Source organism: Lissotriton vulgaris, chromosome 1_1, assembly GCF_964263255.1.
Source record: "Lissotriton vulgaris chromosome 1_1, aLisVul1.2, whole genome shotgun sequence".
In the NCBI taxonomy this organism is placed as follows: domain Eukaryota; kingdom Metazoa; phylum Chordata; class Amphibia; order Caudata; family Salamandridae; genus Lissotriton; species Lissotriton vulgaris.
The window spans coordinates 1,764,355,743-1,764,374,171 of NC_141685.1; the positions used below are offsets into that span (position 1 = coordinate 1,764,355,743).

The following is an 18,429-nucleotide window of genomic DNA, read 5'->3' on the forward strand; positions in this document are numbered from 1 at the left end:
CTCCTTATTTTTCTCTCAAGACAATGCTAAGCCGACTGCTGATTGACGCAAAGAATTCCCAGCACTAAGGCCACAGCTACACTCGATAGGTGCCCGATATGGTCTTTTTCGCCCCAGCATATTTAAAGTGACTATTAATAACAAAACTGACACCTATGCAGACCCAATAAAACTGAAGAGCTTCCTATACTCTTACCATGCTGATACAATGGATACTACTTCTTCAGTCAGTTCCAAATAGACATGTTTGGATCCAGTTATGTTTACAATTTTTTCATGAATTTTGACTCTATGTTTAACTCATTTGTTACCTGTTAATATGTAAGCGAACTTTAATTTACACTGCTACTGCTTTAGCTATAGAATTACCCTCTTTTCTTTCCACACAGGCCACTCCCGCGTGTTGTTCTCTTCCCTATGCTGTGGACTTTGTTGGTCCTGTCCTCTCTCCCGCCTTCCTGCATGGGTCTTGGACACGTCATTGTTCCGTGTGGCGTTCCATCCCTCCACCCCTCATATGTTCTGGATTATATGTAAGTCCTTTTTCCTAATTGCTCTTTGCCCTTTTCGTACTACTTTTCTGTCTTTTTCTTTCTTTTTTCCTTTAAATGAGTTTTACCACATTATACCTACCTTATCACTTATCTCTACTCCACAACACTCCCTTCCTATTCAGAAGTTCTTTACTTACTGTATTCCTTTGTCCTTTTCTTCTTATACATCTTTTCTATTTCAATTGCTTCATTCTACATATAGTTGGTTTGTTGTTAAACATTGCTTGAATAGTACAAGATTTTGTTTTAAGCTTCATTTTACAAACAGTTGGTTTGCTGTTGAACATTGCTTAAATAGTTCAAGATTTTGTTTTAATCAGTATTTCTCATACATTTTTAGTTTTAATTTATGCCTTTCAAAATTATATCGTGGAATGTCAGAGGTTTGCATTCACCTATCAAACGACAGAGAGTTTGGACTCATTTGGCTAAATTGGGAACAGACATTGCATGTATACAAGAATCTCATTTGACAGCTGAAGAATCTGCAAAATTAAAAAGAGGATGGGTGGGTGATGTTCTTTTCTCCCCGGTTGATGGCAAACGTAATGGAGTCCTTATTCTTTTTCATAAATCCCTTCTCATTAAGATGTTATCACATTGTACAGATCAGGCGGGTAGATGGATATTTGTTAAATTTACGGTGGATAATGTTCCAATCTCTTTATTGAATGTTTATGCACCCACAATCGGTGACCCCGCTTTCTGGATTTCCCTGGCCCAGCAAATCACACAATGTTATGATAAAAGCTTCCTTCTTGCAGTGAACTGTAATGAAATTTTTGACCCCTTTTTAGATCGAAACTCTTCGACTCCCTTCATCCCTCATAAATCTCACAAATTATTTACACAAACGATTAAACAACATAAACTCATTGATGCATGGAGGGTTTGCAATTCCACTTTGAGAGAATACTCCTTTTACTCACCGGCACATCACACTCACTCACGCCTAGATTATTTTTTTGTATCTCATAACATTTCTCAATCACTAGTGGCGGCGGATATTGGCTCCACTTGTGGGACACCCCCGCGCCGCACGGCCACCAGCTGCTGCGTGTGCCCCTTCGCCTTGCCCTCTGCCTCGCTGCCTGCCTCGCTGCGTCAATCATTTGTGCTTGCTTAACCAATATTTTGTTCCCGTGTTAGCATCTTTGTTATCCATTTGTGCCTGTTTTTTTAGTCCGTTTCTGCCCGTATTTGCGTGATCCTTCCTGTCTGCCCGCCTACCTCGCCGCCCTCCGCCTTCCCTCCCCGCTCCCCGCTTCCCGCCACCACCGCTGACCACGCCCCTTTTTCCCTTCTGTTCCCTCCCCGCTCCCACCTCCCAGCTGCCCCGCCCACCCGCGCACTTCGCCTTATATGGCGACCGTGCGAACGCGCAGCGGTCACGCGCAGCGGGCGCGCCGATTGTGCGCCGAAGGCGCGCCAAAGGTAAGCCCGTCTGCGCCCGTCCGCGACCGGATCGCGACCAGCGCCAGGACCCCTGGCCCACGAAGACCCCGACCGACCCGCCTGACGTACTCAGCCGCCACCCTCAGCACACTCAACACCGGCCGACGCCCAGAGTGCCACCAAGCCACACCACGACGCACCCACGGACCCTTCAGCTGCCACGCCTGCAAATTCACCTGCATCCGGACCTGCCTCGCACCAGCACCCGCCAAGTCGAACACCAGCAGCACCCACCTCAAGTGCATCCTACTCAACACCCGCTCCGTCCACAGACACGCCATCGAACTCTGGAACCTCCTAGAGACCACTGCCCCTGACGTTGCCTTCCTCACGGAGACCTGGATGAACGCCTCTTCAGCTCCCGACATCGCCATCGCTATCCCAGAGGGCTACAAGATCGTCCGGAGGGACCGCAACGCCAACCAGATGGGAGGAGGCATCGCCATCCTCCACAGGAACACCATCCGTCTCACGACCAGCACCGACAACACCCTGACCACCGCCGAACACCTGCATTTCCAGATTCACACCGACCCGAACACCACCCTCAGAGGCACCCTGATCTACCGACCTCCGGGACCACGCACCCAATTCAGCGAGGACATCGCCGACTTCGTCAGCCCGCATGCCCTCCCCTCCGCCGACTACATCCTCCTGGGGGACCTCAACTTCCACCTGGAGAACAACAACGACCGCAACACCAGCACCCTGCTCGACAACCTCGCCAATCTTGGACTCAAGCAGCTGGTGTCCACCCCCACCCACCTCGCCGGACACACACTCGACGCAGTCTTCTCTTCCAGCACAGACATCGACTTCAGCCACGCCACAGAGCTTCAATGGACGGACCACAGCTGCGTCCACTTCACCTTCAAGAGGACGACGACCCACCACCACCAGCATCAGGCCACCCGCAGAAGCTGGAACAAGATCACAGCAGACCAACTCGCCGCTTCCCTGAGCCAGCACCCTCCCGCCAGCTCAGCGAACCCCAGCCAGGCCGCCGACAACCTCACGAAGTGGATCAGCAACTGCGCGGACGAACTCGCCCCGCTGAGGACCCCGCCCAGCAGATCCGGCAGCAAGAAAGCCCCGTGGTTCACCGACGAACTCAAGAGCTCCAAGAAGAACTGCCGAGCCCTTGAGAAAGTCTGGAGAAGGGAACCTACACCGGACAACAGGACCACCTTCAAGCTGGCCACCCGGAAGCACCACCAGCTGATCCGCGCCGCCAAGAAAACTGCTTTCAAGGACCGGCTGGACAACAACGCACACAACTGCAAGGAACTCTTCAACATCGTGAAAGAGCTATCCAACCCCAGCGCAGGAAACAACGACATCACCCCATCGCAAGACCTTTGCAACTCCCTCGCTTCATACTTCCACAACAAGATCACGGACATACACAACAGCTTCAACAACCAACCAACGCACACCAAGACCGAACAACCACCCCCCACCACCACCCTCCACGCCTGGACCCCGATCAGCACCGAAGACACCATCCGCACGATGAACTCCATCCACTCCGGATCACCGACTGACCCCTGCCCTCACCACGTCTTCAACAAGGCTGACGCTGTCATCGCACCCCACCTGCGAGACATCATCAACACATCCTTGGACACCGACACCTTCCCTGAGAGCTGGAAGCACGCCGAACTCAGCGCTCTTCTCAAGAAACCCACAGCGGACCCCACCGAACTCAAGAATTACCGCCCCATCTCGCTCCTCCCGTTTCCAGCCAAAGTCATCGAGAAGACCGTCAACAAGCAGATGGCCGCCTTCCTCGAGATGAATGGATCCCTCGACCCCTCACAGTCCGGCTTCCGAGCCAATCACAGCACCGAGACCGCCCTCATCGCCGCCACCGATGACATCCGAGCCCTGATGGACAACGGAGAAACAGCGGCCCTCATCCTCCTCGACCTCTCCGCGGCATTCGACACTGTCTGCCACCGCACCCTAGTACAGCGCCTCAGCAACGTCGGAATCCAGGACAAGGCGCTGGAATGGATCATCTCCTTCCTCGACGGAAGAACACAGAGAGTCCGCCTACCACCGTACAAGTCAGAGGCCACCGAAGTCATCTGCGGCGTCCCTCAAGGATCCTCTCTGAGCCCCACCCTCTTCAACGTCTACATGAGCCCCCTCGCGGCCATCGCACGCCAGCACAACCTCAACATAATCTCCTACGCCGACGACACCCAGCTGATCCTCTCCCTGACCAACGACCCCGCCGCCGCCAGAGCCAACCTGCACGAAGGGATGAAAGAGGTAGCCGAGTGGATGACGACCAGCCGCCTGAAACTGAACTCGGACAAGACGGAGGTCCTCATCCTGGGCTCCTCACCCTCCGCCTGGGACGACTCCTGGTGGCCCCCCGCCCTGGGCACCGCACCCAAACCGACAGACCATGCACGCAACCTGGGCTTCATCCTGGACTCCTCCCTCTCCATGACCAGGCAAGTCAACAACGTCTCCTCGGCATGCTTCAACATCCTACGCATGCTACGGAAGATCTTCTGGTGGATCCCCACCGAGACCAGGAAGACCGTCACCCAGGCCCTCGTCACCAGCCGACTGGACTACTGCAACGCCCTCTACGCCGGTACCACCGCCAAGCTCCAGAAGAGACTCCAGCGGATCTAGAACGCCTCAGCCAGACTCATCCTCGACATCCCACGAACCAGCCACATCTCCGGACATCTGAGAGACCTTCACTGGCTCCCCGTCAACAAAAGAATCACCTTCCGCCTCCTCACCCACGCACACAAAGCCCTACACGACCAAGGCCCGAGCTACCTCAACAGCCGAGTCAACTTCTACGCTCCCAAGCGCCACCTCCGATCAGCCAACCACGCCCTCGCCGCCGTCCCCCGCATCCGAAGAGCGACTACAGGAGGAAGGTCCTTCTCCTACCTGGCCGCCAAGACCTGGAACTCCCTCCCGACCGACCTGCGCCTGACCCAAGACCACCTCTCCGTCAGGAAGAAGCTGAAGACCTGGCTGTTCGAGCAGTAGCGGCACCCCCCCACCCCCAGCGCCTTGAGACCCTACGGGTATGTAGCGCGCTCTATAAATGTCATTGATTGATTGATTGATTTTAATATCTGATCATGCTCCCGTCACTATTCACCTTGATGTTTTGCACAATCCTAAATTGTCCCGGAAATGGCGTTTTAATAATGCCCTACTCATGGACCCGGTTTTCACGTCGTCCTTTACTTCTTTTTTCAACTAATATTTCCTTTTTAATCAGTCAGATACCATACCTTTTCATGTAGCTTGGGATGCCTTCAAGGCATCAGCTAGAGATTTTATTATTAGCTTTGTTTCTAAAAAACGTAAAAAGTCCCAACAAATCACCAGTGCCCTGTAGCCAAAATAATAGACTTGGAATATTCTTATTACTCCTCTAAATCAAAAGCTTATTTATCTGAACTCAGAAAAAGCCAAATTCTAATTTATTCAGGATACTACTAACAATGCTTCAAACTATTTATTGAAATCCAGCGCAAAATTCTATGGTGGTCAAAATATAGCTGGGAAATTATTGGCTAACTATTTAAAAGTTAAACAAAACAAACTCAATATAGAATTTATTTTCGGTCAAGATAACTCTCTGAGATTTAAAGATGAGGAGATCCTAAACAAATTTCTTCTCTTTTATAAATCATTATATGCGTCTGAAACCCTTTCTTCTGATCACTCTATTTCTCAATTTCTTTCCAAAATTCATTGCTCCCCTGATGGGCGTCCAGATCTTTCACTTTTAGAATCCGACCTCACACAGAAAGAACTTCATGCTGCTTTAAAAATACTCAAAAAAGATAGGGGCCCAGATGGTTTTACTGTGGAATTCTTTACTCATTTTGCGCACTCACTTATTTCCAAGTTGCTTACCCTCATACATGCCATTTTGCAATCTGGGTAGTATACTGGTGCTTTCTCCAATGCCCTTATCTGTTGTATACCTAGAGATGGTAAAGACCCACACTATTGTAAAAACTATTGACCTATCTCTCTGGTCAACATAGATTACAAAATGTTTTCAAAATCTCTAGCATCCCGTTGAGAATCTCAATTGCCTGGTTTGCTGGGTATGGAGCAATCCGGCTTTGTTAAGGGGCCGGCTCTTTACAGCCAACATTCGCTTATTTTTTGACATCCTCTCCAAAGCCCTCCACATCCCTCATCCCTTAGCAGCCATAGCTTTGGATGCAGAGAAGGTATTCGATAGAGTCGAATGACCCTATCTCTTTTCCACTCTTCAATGGTTTGGCTTTGGCCCAAAAATGATTGCTTTAATCTCCATTTTGTATTCTAATTCAAGAGCAGCTGTAACAGTGAATGGTAGCATCTCTTCCTACTTTAACCTTGGCAGAGGAGTTAGACAGGGTTGTCCACTCTCTCCTTTTCTTTTTAATCTTGCCTTAGAACCTTTTTTGTTAAGGATTCGTCAAAACAATGACATTCATGGCTTTACTTTTAAGGAGACTAATATTAAAATGGCAGCTTATGCTGATGATGTGCTCTTATTTCTTTCGCAACCTCAAGTCTCTCTTCCCGCTTTTCTAGAAGAGGTTGACTCTTTTGCATATGTTTCTGGATATAAATTGAATAAAGACAAGTGTGAGATACTACCCTTAACAAAATACACCTTTAGAGCTGACTTTGTTACTTCAGGTTTTGCATGGAGCCCCCAATACATCAAATACTTAGGATTACACTTTACTCCATCCATATAGGGAACAATTTCATGCTGCATGGAAAATTGCATACAAAAATTGTCCTCTATAACAACAAAATGGCATCCCCTATGCCTGACCTGGTGGGGTCGTTTAGACACCATAACAATGATGCTTTCCCCCATAGTTTTAGATACAATTTCTAATATTCCATTATCGATTCCCTTTAAATATTTTAAAAAACGTAACTCCACTTTATCTTCAATTTTGTGGGCAAACAAGAAATCACGTTTGTCCATCCAAAAACTGATTCGTCCAAAATCGGAGGGTGGGACAAACTTTCCTGACTTTCCTATTTACCATAAGTCCTTCATATTAAATCAGGCATCAAGATGGCTTTCTGATTCTTCCATAAATTATCGTCTCTGGGCTACGCTTGAGCAATCTTTTAGTTCCCCTTTCTCCTTCCAAGAATACTTATCTTTCACACGCAAACCGTAGTCTGTTTATATACTTCGAAGATTCTTCCATCGTCCCCAATGAATTAATTTCTCAATTTTCCTATATAGCATAACATCCACATTTTATTAAATAATAGACCTTTCTTTTGGAAATCTTGGGGACAACGGGGCCTGATTTGGTTGAATCAATTATATAATCAAGATGAGATTATGCCATTCGCGCAAGCTAGCATTGTTTTTGGCTTCCCTTCGACTTTTCGTTCCTAATATTCTCTATTAATACAAGCTATCCAAACTGCTCGCCTACAGTACACAACATCCCATCAGGATATCCCATCTCAACTTGATCATGCAGATAATCTGCGGACTCTTCTACTTCACGAATCTAGGGTTTCCACAATATATAAACTCCTACATAGCTCATCCACTCCGAGAGGCAAAACTAAGGTAGAATTACTATGGGAGAAGGATTTTGAAACCTCTTGGTCTGTGGATTTTTAGGATAGAATCTGGCTTAAATTTAGGAAATCTTCTAGAGCGGCAAACACCACACAGACACTTTTTTTCATATATAATAGGCTCCTGTTATCCCCACTTATCCTTAATGCAAGACATTCGGGCAAGACTTGTTGGTCTTGCTCATCACCACATGCTGACTTATTTCACTTGCTCTTCGCATGCAGGCTTGTCTGAAATTTAGGGAAAAGGTATGGTCACAACTTAACTCAATTTTTCACTTCAATCCCCTTTTCTCCATTATACATATCTTTTTAGGTAGCCTATCTCCTATATGGGAAGATTGTGACTCTAATGTAAAGATAATAGACCTGTTATTAGCAGTGGCCTTCCAGCAAATAACCAAGAACTGGAAAGACTTCACTAAATTATCATATCAAGCATGGTGGTATGCTGTCTGTTACAATCATAGGTTGCATACAACATTTGTATATCCGTTTCATATGGCATCCAAGCGTTTAGACTTATGGGCACCGGTTACGTTGTTCATTGATGCAAGTGCTAGAAATTCTATGCTCTTCACTCCTCTACAACAAGAAGTTACTAAACCTCCATGACTTCCTTAATGCTGTTAATCTATAGTTTTATTTATACTCTACTATGTAATATACATTTTTGTGGAACGTGACAATTCTTTTTTCTTCATACCGATGTATCATTTATTCTTGTTACTTTACATGCATATGATATGTTTGATTAATGTATTTTATGCCTTATATGCCTATTCCTTCCAACTGTTATACTGTATGTAACCCTTTTACTTTCACCATTGTTATATTTTGTACCTTTCTGTAATTCTTTATTTGTAACGCTTTAGTTATGACACTCAAACCGGGAAGTTTGGGTCTATCAAATCCCGCACCAGTGCCCAATCCAACACAACATCTACTGTCTCTATCCAACAACAGGCGGAGAGTAAAGTGGTCCTATATTCAGGATTCGCCAAATAAACTAGCAAAAATTTACCAGCAGGCTGTGCCATACCTAAAAGAAATGGGAGAGGCCGGGGTATTGGACCTGCAAACAGGGATGGGTGATAGGCCTCTTAAAATACATAAACACCTGACTTCCAAATTGTTTGATGTATTTTACCCGGTAGGAAGTCAAAGGGCGAAACCTGCCCCAGTCCACCCCTGGCACAATGCCAACTGCTGTAAAGCTAAAACAGAACTGTTAAGCGCTGTAAAGGCTAAGGATAGGCCAAGGATCAATCTATGTAGGATTAAGTACAAGCGGGTTATCCAAGCAGAAAAGAAAAATTGAGAAGCCGATAAATGGGATGACCTTAGGAACGCCCTCAAGGGTAAGGATTCGAAAACATTCTGGGCAATAGTTAGCTCTGGGGGGAGGAAGGGCAGACTAGCGGCAGAACCCAATATAGCCCCAGTAGTCTGAGAAGCTCATTTTGGAGCCTTATATGCAAACTCTGGCGATTACAGTATCTCTACATACCTAACAAGCCTCCTCCATGAGTATCGGCTGGAGGGGGTTTGGGAGATTACACCCTGTGAAGTAGAATCCGCCATCGACAAATTACTACCAAATAGGGTGCGCGGCCTAGATAAGATCCCTGGGGATTTATTCCGGTCAGAACCAAAAATGTGGGCACCATATTTGTGTGTCTTGTTCAATGCTATTTTAAAGGGTATGGATCCGCCGGATACCTGGCGTGGCGCCAAGATAATCCTGATCCATAAAAAACGCTGCCCTCTTTTACCGTCCAATTACTGGCCTATCAGCCTGATACTACCCAAAAATTGACGGGACAGGTTATTCTAGACAGAGTCCAGGGTTGGATTAAGGATAAGGAGATCTTGAGTCCCTTCCAGGCTGGCTTCAGGATGAGCACATCTACTATTGACCAGATATTCAGACTTCAGGTCTTATATTGGAAAACAGTGAGTGTGGAGGGTGGCAGCCTCTACCTCATCTTCGTTGACCTGAGGTCTGCCTTTGATCTGGTCCCTAGGGAAAAATTGTGGAGTGTATTATTTGATGTTGGCATTCCCCCATATCTTTTGGATATGCTGATGAGGCTGCATAAGGAGACCTATGCACAAGTTAGGTGCGGGAAGCATGGAGAATTGTCAGCACGCTTCCCGGTGAAACAGGGGGTGCGCCAAGGGTGCATCCTGGCTCCCACTTTATTCAGTCTATATATCAACAGGCTTATCGACCATCTACTTGGAGTCAAGGATAGTGATGCCCCTAGGCTAGTAACAGGAAGGAGGCCCACGTTGATGTTCGCGGACGACACTTTGTTGTTGTCCAAGACATCAACGGGTATCCAACGCACTCTGGACGGCTTTGTAAGCATGGGCGCAAAATCTGTTCCGCTCGCGGATTTTGCGGATTTTCAGCAAAATCGCGATCCGCGAATTCCCGCGAATTTTCCAAAAATCTGCGAATCCGCAAGCTGAACGAATCCGGGGGGCAAAAGTTCAAGCTTCAAGCTTGTAACTATTTTAGAACGGCGCCGGCAAGCTGCCAGCACCATTCTAAAATAATTACTAAGTTAGCTTCAACAGAAAGCACTAATAGATAAAATGCAGGTGCTCGAGCACCTGCTTTATTTTATCTATTAGTGCTTCCTGATGAAGCTAACTTAGTAACTATTTTAAAATGGCGCTGGCAGCTTGCTGGCGCCATTCTAAAATAAAACAGGAGTGGGGCAGAGGCCAGAAGGTCACAGTGTGGGGCAGAGGGCAGAAGGGCACAACAACGAGTGGGGCAGAGGGCAGAAGGACACAACAACGAGTGGGGCAGAGCACAGAAGGGCACAACAACGAGTGGGGCAGAGGGCAGAAGGGCACAAAAACGAGTTGGGCAGAGGGCAGAAGGGCACAAAAAACGAGAGGGTGGCAGTGATGAACCAGAGGGCGCATCGCGGTCTCGCACAAACCCCCACCCCCCCCCCCGCAAACACGCAAAGCGCCCCGTGAACACGCCAAGCGCCCCGCAAACACGCAAAAATAAAAAAATCGGAAATTTGCGAATTTTGCGGATCACAAATTCGCAAATCCGCAGATTGCGAATTCGCAAAATTCGCCCATGCTTACGGCTTTGCCGATTTTTGTGCAAAGAGAGGTTTGGAGATCAATCTAACTAAATTTATGATCTTCAACCCTCCTAGGTTGACCCGCCCGAATCCACTTTTGGATGGCACTCCCCTTGAGAGAGTGAAGACTTTTGAGTACTTGGGCATTACCCTATCAGAACATCTGGAATGGGACACTCAAATATCAAAGGCAGCTCTAAAGTTAACCCAAGTGGCGGGGGATATTGAAAATGCACAGAAGTCTCTGAGTTCAAGCCAGCAGCCCCTGTTATTGAAATCTATAAAAGTATAGGCCAGGGCGGCTACCCTGTTTGGGGCTGAACTTTGGGGGCACCATAGACCTACCAACCTCATGAAGGTAGAGCATACATTCATGAGGAATTTGGTGGGACTTCCATCTAGCACTCCACTAGTCCCTCTCCGCATGGACCTAGGGCTACTTCCCATTGAGGAGGAAGGAGCACTAAGGCCACTTATGTATTGGAGAAGATTATGGACAGTCCCTGAACTAGCTTCCTATAGAAATGAATTTTGTGAAGTTTGGGCAACCATGAGTAGCAAGAAAACACTGTGGCTCACACATATTAAGGCAATCAGCAGTAGGCTAGGACGGCCCGAGCTTTGGGAAACTCCGGATGTAGCATGCCCAGCAATTACTAGGGGAGAACTGGTTCGACATTATAGGCACTATAATCTTTTATCCCTTGATGGGAGCTCATCACTCGGAAGAATGACACTTGAGTTCCTCAGAGTAAAAAAGGATTACAATAAAGAAGAGTTTTTAGATTTGATCTATCCATCATTGACGAGGAGATTATACATGCAATTTAGGATGGGCAGTCTTCCTCTTATGTCATTTACCTCCAAATGGGACAGTCAAAACAACACTGAGTGTCCAGCATGTAAATACAACCTAGAAAATGAAATTCATGTTTTTTTTAGCTGCCCTGCATATTGTGCGGCACGCAAACGTTGGGTGATACCGATTTGTAGAAATCTAGGTTTTAGACACTGCTTTCAAGCTTTTAGAGTCCTAAAGTATGATACCCAACTTCCAATTGTCTTTGCCGTCTCCCGTTTTTTACATGGGATGTGGCATGAACGCAGAAGCTTTTTAAAATAATCATCTCTTGTGCTGAAAGAATTTTTTCTTCTTTTTTTCCTCCGGCCAAAAGGAAAGTATCCAGTTACTGATATAACTGGACGGCTGGAATACTTGTATAAAATTAACAATCATTGTCGATAACTATATTGAATTCTGAATATGGTTTTATGATGGGATGGTTAAATGTATAGTCTTAACCTTGTCAATAATGTAAATATATGACTGTCTTTGTATTGTTCTATGTTATTTATTAATTTTATTGCTATTGAATGTATGTATTTTACGATGCACTTTTATGGTCCGCTGTGACCGAAATAAAGTTATCAACCGTAAATCTTTATTTCAATAAACTTATTTTTGAACTTAAAAAACAAAAAAGAAGTCAAGATATGAAACACATTCTTTGTCACCCTGCTCCAGCTCACGGGGAGAGAGTTTCCAGCACCAAAATTAGCTTGAAATTAAGGTGCCAGCAGGGAATACAGGGAGGGAGACCAAGGGAGTGTGTGAGGGGGGGGGGGGGGGGGGGGTTGTGAAATTGCTTTGATGATTTCATTTGGTGGCTGTTAAAAGGTTTACTGCAAAGCTCCCCCAAAAAGTTGACCATATATAATTTTAGAAAGGGCATGTCTGCACCCAAGTAACACCCGGAGGAAGGGTGTGCTCACCAGGCACACTTTTCACTAGTGGTCTTATTTACATTTTTTTTTAGAATATTTTTTAAGTACGGACCTGGCCATGGAGGAGCCAAGAAAGTGCTCTACAACGAAGGTAGAGGGAGAAGGACTGCAAGAAAAATATAATCTATGTTCGGACTGATTATGGAGCAAAACTAAGCTAACATGCATCAACATGCAGGGAGAGGAAACTCCCAGTTGATTCAAATGTACTAATTGAGGCAGTGGCTTAAGGATGATCTTTGCTCGACTAGATCAGGAGGTGTTATGTCAAGCGTGGTGAGCAAACAATACAAACACTGGTGAGATGGCAGCCGGGGCTGCCCAGTCAGATCACAAGGTTGCAAAAAAAAAAAGGCAAAGGGGGAGTAAGATACTGCAGAAAGACGTGGCTCTTAAGTTCTTTCCTAAAATATAGGAGGGGTAGAGTTTTGGTAATGGGAAGGTCATTCTAGAGCCTGTGAGTGTAGCAGGACAAAGCTTGTTGCAAGTTGTTGTCCTTCTTCAATTTCTGGATCTCGAGTCGGACAGTGGTGCAGCTCTGGGTTGACCTTTGGTAACCAGAATGAGGTGGCTTATTGATGGGATAGTCTGAAAGCTGGGAATCATGTGCCCTGTAATGTTGCACTAATTCCCTATCTTTAGGAAGGCATAAAGTGGAGCAGAGCTGTTCTATAAGAGTGGTGGTGACGTGACTGGCATTTCCATGGTCTGTGGATAGTCGGACAGGTGCAAGGAACAAAGCATTCAGTGAAGCCAGAGGGAACTCTGGAAGGCTGATTAGCTGCTTCCTACCCAGTTCATGTGCGTGAAAGAACAACAGCTTTGGCAATGGAGTAGCACTGGCAACTGCCTAGAAAAATAATTCCACATTTGTAGAGTGCAAACTTAGCACCCCAAGGGGTATCCAGGCGCTGAGGGCTCGTTGGGGAGATTAAGTGAGCTATTGCCCAGAGTCACGTGTTGCTGAGCTGAGCCACCGCCTGCGCCGGGGATCGAACCGTGAGCCCCGCGCTCCAGAGTCAGCCCTTCCGGCAGGAAATGTTTTATTTTGTGCATGAGCCGAACATAATTCAAGGCTGCTTGTGTATTTTGTTCACTTTGTCTCTGTCTGTGACCGTGCATAAATGCCGAACGTTAACAATGAAACTCCACTGAAGCATTTGATCTGGTCCCCGTGTAGACTCACAAAAGGTTATTCTATTTTCCTAAGAATCTCTGACAATGTATACTGTTATGCCTTAACATATACAGGCTCCAGCCCATGACCTGGTCCTTTTAATGCAAAACAAAAAGAATAAGTAAATAAACATGTTGGAACAAGTATAGACTTTGATCTGGTATATCCAGAGGCATAGCACAAAATGGCGACGTTCCCTTGCAAAGGCAGGTGAAGTCCATTTTATAATTTCATTCAGTCCGTCTGCCTGTCATATACATAAAGGCCTTGGGCCGCGGTTGTCCACCTGTTCGGGTAGAGGCCATCCTGCAGATCTGAGTAAGAAAAGGCTATTTACGCCTCTTGCTTGGGTTATACAAGTACATTTAACGCTGGGTCACCAAATTGCTAAAGGCAATGGTTGTACAGTAGGTGTCTCAGTACTCGGAAAGGCCCCTAATCAAGAACGTACAGAAACCTGCGCAGGCAGACCAGAAGGGTGTATTAGCCAGACTCACGCCATACTGATGTAAAAGCAATAGAAGCCAGCATGGATGAGGCATTTCTGCGTTCATTCACTGAAGCCAGTGAAAAAGTGGCAAGATCGTTTCTAGCCTGGCCCTAACACATTTGAGTAGCACACCAAAAGAAATGGAAATACTATGGTCAATAAATAAATTTAAGAACCAATCATGGAATATTCATGTTGACAAGTAGTAAAATCAGAAAAATGCTAGGGAATTGTTATTGTCAATCAAATAATGTCACAACAAAAGTGACAAGAGGCCATGCCATATCCCACCTCTTTCAGTAGATGTCTTCACTGCTTCTGTTCACAACCCTTGCCATGAATATCCTATGGCACCATTTTGGGAAGTGGGCATGAGCCCCAGAGCTGCCATTGAGGGCTTGAGGGGGAGGTTTAGGGGAGTCTACACTCTATGCCATTTAGACTGTATTTGCTGCGTTTACAAGCACACAAAAATAAACAGATGAGTGGATTCATGAATGAAGCAAGTTGGTTCTTATAATCTGATGGTACTAGATTGTGAGGAAACACACAATGGGATTTAGCAAGTTCACTGATGGTTTGAGAAAGTCATAGCTTGATAGATACTTCCCTAGTCAATAAACATTCAGAGGGGGTCGCCCAAAACTGCATAGTTGGGGCAAGGTGTGGACTCCCAAAACGGCAGCCTGAGGATAGGGTGCAGATTCCCTCAAAATGACAGCCTTGGGGTGGGGAGTGAGTTCTCCATAATAGCATTCAGGAAGGCAAGACTTCCACTAGAAGTGGAGTGGACAGAAGGAGGGGGGAATCAACATGGGTGGACATATATTAGAAGGGGAAGACTGTGCTGTGATGCCACTTATCGGATAATGGTATTTCCACCTAAGACCTATGCTATGAAAAGCATGAAATGACAAGAATTATTTGCATTTTAAGAAACCAAAGAGTCAGTTAAGGCTTGTGTCTTTAGAGACTGACTGTACTACCATTTTGACCCATGTAAATACTTCGAACAAATCAAATCAGCCCTCAAATACATGCAAGAAACAGAAACAAAATGGAGAAAATGGATATGTAAAGCAATAAAGGTTAGAAAAATCAGCTTTTTTTTATCAAAAACTGACATGGTTCGATTGTACCATTAACATTCGGTAGTAGCATTAATGCCGCCTGCATTACTCTAGTTTTCAGGGGGTGCAAAAATCCAAATAACCAACTATGCAAAAGAGGTTCTGGTCCTCCATATTCTTTACATCTTCTTAGGTACTTACTTTTGTTTCCAGTGGGCTTGCTCTGAGCAGCATCCTGGTTCCCTCGATCCTTTGAAGTCTCTCCTGGCATCAGACTCTTCCTGTTCTTATTTCTACTTTGCTCAGTGTTTTCAGGAGCCTCCACCTCCGCCTGCTTGGCCTCCACATCCTCTGAGAGCTGGGCCATGCCTGGCTTGACTCCTTGATAGGCCAAGGACTGCCAGTGCCGCTTGGTGTAAACCGCGCCTTCGGTGAGCTCCTTCCAGCTGTAGCTCAGCACGTTCACCAGCCCCTGGGGGAACACCAGCTCGTAGCGGGCGAAGAGCAGCAGCATCTTGCTCAGCTCGTAGAGGATGGAGGGTGCAGCGTATTTATACTCATCGAAGGGGTTCATCTGCAGATCCTCGTCCCCTGGGATGAGTGGGGCCGTCGGGACAGGCCTGGGGTGACAGTCCTCTGTGGCATGCCTTAAGGTGGTAGAGTGAACTATCTCAGGAAGAACTGAGTACTTCTCCCTCCGCACTCCATCCTCTTTCACTTGCGACACCTCGCCTTTTTCCGCGGTAGCGCCTACGCTGATAGACTTTCTTCTTTTGCCTAGGCTGATAAAACAGAACATGAACATTTCACTTTTCAGAGCGCTTGTACATGATCTAAGATTTTAAGTAGACAATTTTATTCTTACAGTTTTTTAAATGTATCATGCACATGTATGATAAATGCTTATTTATCCCGGCCAACTTAGCCTTGCAAAGCTTTGCTGACATATGAGCTTTGCCCGCCTAAGGGTTGCCCTGTGCAGGAAAGACTAGACTGACCGACATCCCGCCTGAATGCGTTCCCCCTATTATAGTACCTGTTGTCACTACTCATGTAAGCTGTTCCTCTGTATTGATGCACATTGGTCCTTCCCTCCTGTCAAATTATGGCATGGACCCCTCTGTTGATGCCCTCCCCCACTTTTGTTTTATTTATTTTTCTTTACATTGTATTTATTATATATGATATTCATTGAATCTTCTGGGTGTTGCATTATTGCTACTCATTGCTACTATTGTATAACATTCACATCACATGTTTGCTACCTGACTGTAATATGTATTATATGTATACAAAAAATGTAATAAAAAGATTTTTTTTAAAAATGAGAGTCGTCTGGCTAACTTCCTCAAATATCCACATTCCATTACCTGTGTGCAGCACGCAAGGAAATCCTTGCTTTCCGTATATCCTAGCTTTTGAGTCAGACAAGGTAGTTGAAAGGAAAAGAACATAATGTTTGGGGCTGCATCAGGACACCAAACACCATGCCCAAACACAAAGTAAAGAAGATGGCAAAGTCACTTTTTTATTTAAAGAGGGGTGGACCTCCCACTCACCAATCCTTATAGAGCCAAAAAACAAGGATAAGGCCAACCATGCTGTCGACCGACAAAGTGCCAGAACAGGAGAGTATTGGGAGGCGGGCCCTTCATACCCCATACCCGTATGTGATAGCATCTTGCTATCTCTAGTTCACAGCCGTTGGAGAACTGGAGTCATCACCGAGTGCGCCTCATCTCCATTACAGGCTTAAGGACCCTGCACCGTTCTAAGTGTGTGTGCCATTCCTGAATGGAAAGAGGGATAATAACCACTTGTCCTTAATGCATCCATCCGTTGGGATTCAGGAGGAACCATTTAACTTTAGGAAAAGACAGTGAAGATAAAAGTCCATTCCTTTGATATGATTGTAACTACAACCTTTTGTTTATTTTGTTTGTGCTATTGTCTTCACTGAAAGACAATCTTTATGATGAATTTAAGAATCGGACTCTGGAGATTGAACCATGAGACTGGACTGTTCATGAATAAACACTTTTTCATTCCCCATTAAATATCTTTCCAACTTTAGACAGTGTGATGGTGATCCCTCAGACATTTTACAAAGCCTCAGAGTACCAGGCACATCTTCAAGATGCTATTGTAAGATAAATTCAATGCAAATGCTATATACTACACAACTCTGTTCCAAGCCAAGATAGTGCCCAACCTAGTGACTCCATCAATGCCACTCTCACAGCACATAGCAAGAATACTGATCAACACACCACAACTGTCCCAAAGAAAAATGGAGCCTTCTGGAACAGTTTCAGATCTCTGTCTGAGGGAGAAATCCAGAAAACCATTCAGTCAATTAAACTTACCACACACTGGAACGATTCCATTATCTCCCACCTACTGAAAGAGAGCAACCAATCTGTCACTCACCTATGCACGAAAATTATGGACGCATCTTTCCAACAAGGATCCCTCCCAGAATGCTTGAAGATGGGGCAAGTATCTGCCCTACTACAAAACACATGAGCGCTGACCAGAAAGACTTTAACAACTTCCGACCTATTTCTAATCTGCCTTTTGTAGATAAATTGGTAGAAAAATGCACACATAATCAGCTACGTAAACACATAAAGAATGTTTACCTATTAGACAGACACCAAACAAGTTTCAGGCCTGGACAGAATACTGAAGTCGCCATTCTAAACACCCTAGATGATATACAAACATCACTAGACTAACATGAATCCTGTCTCCTAAATCATTTAAAGGTATCAGCGGTGTTTGACACTGTCAGTCACAAATACCTTAGAGAAGCTCTTGAATTCTGAATGGGAGCCATCCTTAACTGGTTCACCTCATTATTGCAGAACCAACAACAAAGAGTCAAAATCGGTAACACCCTAGCATGAGGTAGCGGACAGTGACAGGGACGTCCCACAAGGATCTACAATTTCACCAACACTCTTTAATAATACATGGATTCACTCACAGAAATCCTTTAACAATCAAAAATCTTGTATCACATGTATGCTGATGATACTCAACTCTACATCTAACTCACATCTCAAGAGAATATCCGGAGACTGGAAGACACCCTGAGGAAAACACAGAACTGGCTTGCACACAACCCTCTAAAACTAAATTCGCTGAAAAACAAATACATTCTTTTCTC

General features: G+C 45.5%; 1 protein-coding gene across 1 annotated transcript in view; it reads right to left on the bottom strand.

Annotated features, from left to right (window-relative positions):
* The window catches only part of LOC147751179 (uncharacterized protein C3orf20 homolog), a 452,887-nt gene that overhangs the window by 394,709 nt on the left and 39,749 nt on the right, over nt 1-18,429 (bottom strand). The window contains exon 4 of the mRNA XM_086919068.1: nt 15,459-16,039. Coding sequence (XP_086775194.1) covers nt 15,459-16,039 — 581 coding nt within the window. The remainder of the gene's footprint in view (nt 1-15,458; nt 16,040-18,429) is intronic.